Source organism: Alligator sinensis, unplaced genomic scaffold, assembly GCF_000455745.1.
Source record: "Alligator sinensis unplaced genomic scaffold, ASM45574v1 scaffold421_1, whole genome shotgun sequence".
Classification (NCBI taxonomy): Eukaryota; Metazoa; Chordata; order Crocodylia; family Alligatoridae; genus Alligator; species Alligator sinensis.
The window spans coordinates 2,943,103-2,949,272 of NW_005841871.1; the positions used below are offsets into that span (position 1 = coordinate 2,943,103).

Consider the following 6,170-nt stretch of genomic DNA (forward strand, 5'->3'; position numbering starts at 1 on the left):
GGCGAGGGTGTAGGGGATGGTGGAGCCCTCAGGAACATAGGTCAGTGGATGACAACCAACTAGAACTACATGCCCAGGTACTGAATCTACTCCCATAAACACCAAGTCATGGCAGGCGAGGACATGGGTGTGTGGCCCTCTGGTTGGGACTCATCCCTGACATCAGCCGGCGGGCTGAGGTCCTATGGGGATATAAACAGAAAATATACATATACACATACTTCTCTATTGAAAGAGAAAACTATAGGCCAGCCAGAGATCTCTATTGAAAGACAAAACAATAAGCCGGTCAGAAAAAAAAAAAAAAAAAAAAAAAAAAAAAGATAACCACTTCTACCCTGAAACTGAGAGCGGCTGGAAGAGCAAAAACTCTTGGGGGTGGGCTACTTAACTAGATACGTGACACTGATGTCCAGCCTGAAATGGTCTGCCAAGAGTTTGTGACTGTTGGATCTAGTCTTCCCATGGGGTGCCCTGGTGAACAGACGTTCAAGTGTTATTAGACTCTTCTCTATCTGCAGAGGCATCTTAGCCAAAAAAACGTGTCCCCTAAGCCAGTTTCTCCAGATTGTGATCATTTTGGGTTTTTTTTTCTCTCTCCAAAAGCTTTCAAATTTGTCAATAAATTTCCAATGACAAATAAAATATTCTAAGTGTGATCACATTAAAAGCCATGCTTCCTTTCACCCTGACTGGATTACCTGTTTCCTTTCCCCACTCAAGCTCTCTTGAACTATTTTCCTTTGGAATATAACACACATCTGTTTATCATTCAGTCTTCTTTAATGGCCATTTAACATATCAAAGCTCATTTGGATTAATTTTCATGCTAAACTCAACAACGAGAAACATTCCAGTAAAATTCAGATACGTTTTATTTCATGCTTCATCTATTTTTTTAATTCTTAGTTCTCTCTTCTCCCTCATGGATACTAGAATGGCAGTCAAGTTTATCATTGTTACTAAATTCCCTAGAAACTCATGCTACTTATTGCTTATGGCTATATTCTCCTCAACATAGCCTGGTATAATTGTCTAGGCATAGGATTGCATAAATTTAATGAGCAATGGAGCTCTTCACTCCCTTGGTGCAACAGGGGTAACTCACACAGGTAATCTTTTGTTACCTCCCAGGCAGGTGGCCTAAGGTACTTATTTCATACTACTATATGAATGCTCAAAGTATGTTACTTAGTTGACAGTGCTATATTTGGCATAACCTGGATTAACAGTGACCAACACTACCCAATATTTCACACTCCAGTTTGTCTTTGAAAAACTTTGAGGCGGCATTATAGAAACCTGATAAAGAAATAAGTCAAGCACTATCAAAAAGTCACACAATAAGCCTGTAGCAAAGGCAAGAACAAAATCCAGATCTTCCAGTTCTATAGTTTTATGTCAGTAAGAACCTGCTTATTCCTAGGTCTAAAACCTTGAGACCTTGATTAGTTAAAACTTTTTAAATATTCATTTTAAAATGAACAGCTTGTAATATAATAGTGATGTCAAATCATAAAAAATTAAATACATACAATGCCTTTAAAGTCCACTTTACTTACCTGCCAGAACCTGAGACCAACACTTAAAATTCAGTATTTCCCTTGCTATAGTTTATAAAGCAGTATAAAGAATGCATGGAATGAGACTTCCTGAAGTGCATAGAACAGTGCTAGTAGATGTGAAAACGAATAAATATTACAATTACAAAACAAAATAAAAGAACAGTGTTAGTAATGTCATCAGCATCTTGAAGTATAAACATCTTAGAACTGAGATATTGCAAAGAAAGAGGTTCTAAGTCAGGGGTGGGCAAGTATTTTGGCCCGAGGGCTACACAGGGACTTTTGATGAGCTGTCACAGGCCAAGTCAGCATTCCCCCTCACGCAATTCCCTCTGGTGGAAGGTGGCCAGGAGCTGGAGACCTGCACACTGGGGCGGGAGCCAGCCTGCTGAAGCTGCCTGCCTGGAGCAGCATGGTGCAGCATGGCAGGGGCAAGAGCAGGAGCATCTGCTGAAGGCAGGGGGAACAGAACAGCACCCAGCTAGCTGCAGTCACATTGGTAACAGCCCTGCTAGAAGCTGTGCATGGGCTGCCCCAGCATGAGCGGGCAGGGTTTGGCCCCATGTGGAGCACTAAGGGGGCAGCCATGGCCCAGATCCTGGCAGGCCAGATCTGGCCTACGGGCTGCATTTTGCCTCTCCTCCCCATTTTAAGTTAATCTTCAAACATTCTAAATTCTAAAGCCATATACACAAGTAAATCCTTTAAGGATTCTGATCTAATCTTTTTCCACCTATATAAATGTGGTATTTTAAAAAAATGGATGGGTCATTGCTAGTTATAACTTCATATTAAAATCCAAATACCTCCAAAGTGAGGTATGAAACGGTTAGAGAAATGAAATTCCTTAATTTTCAGGCCTTAAGACAGAAGTCACTGCTATGGGGAGAGGTATTTACATTCTAACAAATACAAAAGCAGATAGTAATAGGGAGTTTCAAAACCACACTGCAAAAGTATTTGCATATAAGAATGAATACAGGTGGTCCTCAGACTTACAACACAATTGGTTCCTGAAAACCGCGTCTTAAGTTGAAACGTCGTAACTCAGAACTAATTTTCTCATTAGAAACAATTTTATAAATGGGGGATTGGTTCCTGAACCAAGGCATGATACCCTATTTTCAATAAAAATACCACAGAATTTTGTACTCTATCAATTATACATGAGTAATATAGCTACATTAATGTATTTTATATTGTAAATAGAAATCATATTGATTTAGAAGGACTTCTTTGCAGTGACTTTGCTGGACTTTTTGAAAGGCTCTTGGCTGGAGTCTTCTCAGGAGTCTTGGCTGCAGGTTTTTCTGGAGCCTTGTCTGCTTTCTTAAAGAAAGTGTCCAAGGAAGTTTAGACAGACGTTCTCCAGGGAGATGAGCGACACAGCGAACTTATTCTCTGCCATGGCGTAGCATTGGATTAAGCGTTGTAAAGTCGAAATTGGCATTGTAAAGTTGAAACAGGGTGTCAATTTATAAATGTTATAAGTGCAAACCATTGGTAACTTGCAACATTGTATACAGGCAGTCCTTGACTTACATTTGCCTGGTTTGTTTGTTTGGGGGGGGGGGGGGGGGGGGTTGTTTTATTTTAACCGAACTTACCTATTCAAACTGCTTCAAATTTTCTTGTTTTTATTCACACAAAATAGGCAGCAGGCAAGATGTTCCCTCCCCATCCAGAACAGTAAATGTATATGTATACATATATATTAATGTGATTATCTAAAGACTTCCTCAAATTCTGTACAAATCTCAATTCCTCTTAATTTGCACACAATACCCACAGATTTAGTTAATCAAAAACTGATGCAGTTTACCTTTAAAACCGCTGCAAGTTTTAGCACAGGTACTCCATAAACACACTTCTAACTAGCACTTTGGCACTTACTTGCACATAGTAAAACTATGCATGATATTAGTCCAAAGCCAAAGGTTCTTGATTTACCACACAGATCACTGGGCTGGCCCACCAGTCAACACAGCCTGATCACCCTATAGCTAAGCACTGCTCAGTATGGGTGTGTACTCCAGATACCCCCTGCAAAGAAGCCATGCACTAATTAGCTCCTATGTGACTGCAACTGGGTTTTCTTGCCATGAGTTCTGGCATCCTCCAAAAATTTATATGCAGGTGAGGCATAGGGTAACTTGGTCTGGCTTTACTTAATGGAGGGCAGTGCCACACTAGTCATATGCACCAGGCTGAGAAAAAGCAACAGGCAGATTCTGGGTGAACTGTTTGGGGCCCCATGTGGTGATGTTTGCCAGATATTGAAGGCTGGTGAAGAAACAGGAATCATTGGAAGTGAGGAGAAAGGGGAAGGATTAACTCCATAGCAAACTGAAAAATTACATTTTGTTAAGGTGAATAAATGCGCTTCACACATTAGAGATCTGTTGCAATCTGTCTGCAGGTCAGTCCCCAAAAGTAAGCCTTAACTCTACAGCAGGGATAGGCAATTATTTTGGGCGGAGGCCCGCTTACTGAGTTTTCACAAGCCATCAACGGCTCCATGACAGGCAGCCAGAGGCAGATAAATATTAATTTTCTCAATATTTTAGGGGCTCTGTGGGCCAGATAGAATGGCCTGGTGGGTTGCATCCAGTCAGTGGGCAGCATTTTGCCCACCCCTGTTCTAGAGCATAAGACATCCACCAGTAAAAGGTAGTGACTTCACAAGCTACCACAAAACCAGGCCAGTTTTCTCTGCTTACAAGGCACTTGTTACAATTTACTGAGGTCTCTATATCAAATTAGTGCAAATTTACAACCATATAGCTCAATATCAATGTTTTGCTTTTGTATGTTATAACAACACACTATTGACTACAAATATTCAAATTTCAAACTGTAACAGAAATCAGATAGTGATAAGAATGCTTTAATGCAAATGAATTGCTCTGATAGCAAACCAGCTGTATCAAATTATTTTTTTTCCAGATTTGATCCTGTGATAGCTTATCCCCTCCCCAACAGTGACAGAAGACATGAAAAACATCTTAATGTATACACAAAGCGTAAGCAAGCACTCAGTTTCACTAGACAACATCTAAAATATGTAAATACCTGTTCCTGCAGATCGTAGTCATAGCTATCATGCAGCAGAAGACTGAGGACATACCGAGTATAAATCATGGCATCAATGCCACACTTCTCTAGCTCTTGTCCCAGCCAGGTCTGCACTGGGCCCAAAGCATGAAGCAGAGACATTTCAGAAACAGATACAGGGCCTGGATAAGAGCTTGAGGAGCTTTCAGATGGCAAACCATCCACAACAATTGTACAGATAGGGCGCATGAATCTAGGTGGTTGGCATCCTTATAACGTGAAGCATTTTCTGTAGTTGATATTCCGTCGATATCTGGAGGTGATTTTCACTCCAGTATATAGGAGAGAGGCTTGACTTCTAGGACAATCATTTATATTTCCTGGCAGTTAGCCGTCTAGAGACGAACATCACTCTTCAGGCATGACCAGTGAATAAACTAAATCCTAATAGCAAACACATATGTAGATGTGTTTTTCTACCTTAATTTCACATTGAGGCCAGATGCAAGTCCCCAGCCGGACCTATAAAGAAGAAAAAAAAGGTAAGTTGTCATCATATATTCCATTTAAAAGAGAAACATTAATAGTGAGCAAATATTTCAAATTGCAGTTACTTACGTATTCTGCTTACTCTATAGCAAAGGAGCCAAACTCACCTCGTGCCCCAGGCCAGCAGGAGCATAGGGACACAGCTGAACATCAGGGCACAGAGACCATGGTGATTTACAGTGCCACCACTATCACTGTTATGATCACACAGTTGCCAGTAGCAACTGCTTTTTTTTTTTTTTTTTTTTTTTTTGCATGTGCTCCCCCCCAAGCTGGCACCCAGGGCAACTGTGCCATTCATTTCACCCTAGTTATGCTACTGCAGGCCAGATCTGGACCACAGGGCCCAGTGCACAAGGAAGCAATAGTAGCTTTGGCTCTAGCTCCAACTTGGAGCACATGGCAGCAGCTCTGACTTAGAGCACGTGGTGGTTGTTCCAGACCCTGCCATGTGCCTTGTGCCAGAGTCAAAGCTGCTGTCACTGTATGTCTCATGCCATGGCAGCAGTTCCAGCTCTAGAATGGGATATACAACAGGGGAGGGTAACCAGGGAGGTAGGGTTATGACAGTGGTGTCAAGCAAAGCAACCGGACAGTATCCAGGGTTTTCAGCCCTCACACCACCAACTGCCATGTCCACTGTGGCAGGCCACTCGCCTCTAGCCACACCCCCAGCTACCTGTGGCCCACCAGTAGCAGCGCAGGCCAACTCTATGCAACCTGGAAAGTTCTCCCAAGTTTCCAGATTTATAAGCAGGCATCACTAATACTTTCTTCCGAGAGGGTACAAACCAGCTCAAGTTAAAGCAGAGACCAGTTTTTTACCCCACTTTCTTAGCCAAGTCAACTAGTTTAAAGTACTAAGTACTCTTTGGCTTGCAAAGACTTAGCCCCAGAAATCACTGCAAATATGTAAGACAGTGCTGGAGTGCCAGAAATTTACTGAAAGAACACCAATTTATTAATAGTATATTTCTTTGTGCATTTAAAAAAAATTTCAAC

General features: G+C 41.5%; 1 protein-coding gene across 1 annotated transcript in view; it reads right to left on the reverse strand.

Annotated features, from left to right (window-relative positions):
* The window catches only part of KIAA0232 (KIAA0232 ortholog), an 81,311-nt gene extending 75,419 nt beyond the window's left edge, over nt 1-5,892 (reverse strand). The window contains 1 exon segment of the mRNA XM_006017023.3: nt 4,638-5,892. Coding sequence (XP_006017085.1) covers nt 4,638-4,868 — 231 coding nt within the window. The 5' untranslated portion in view covers nt 4,869-5,892.
* Nucleotides 5,893-6,170: the final 278 nt, after the last annotated feature.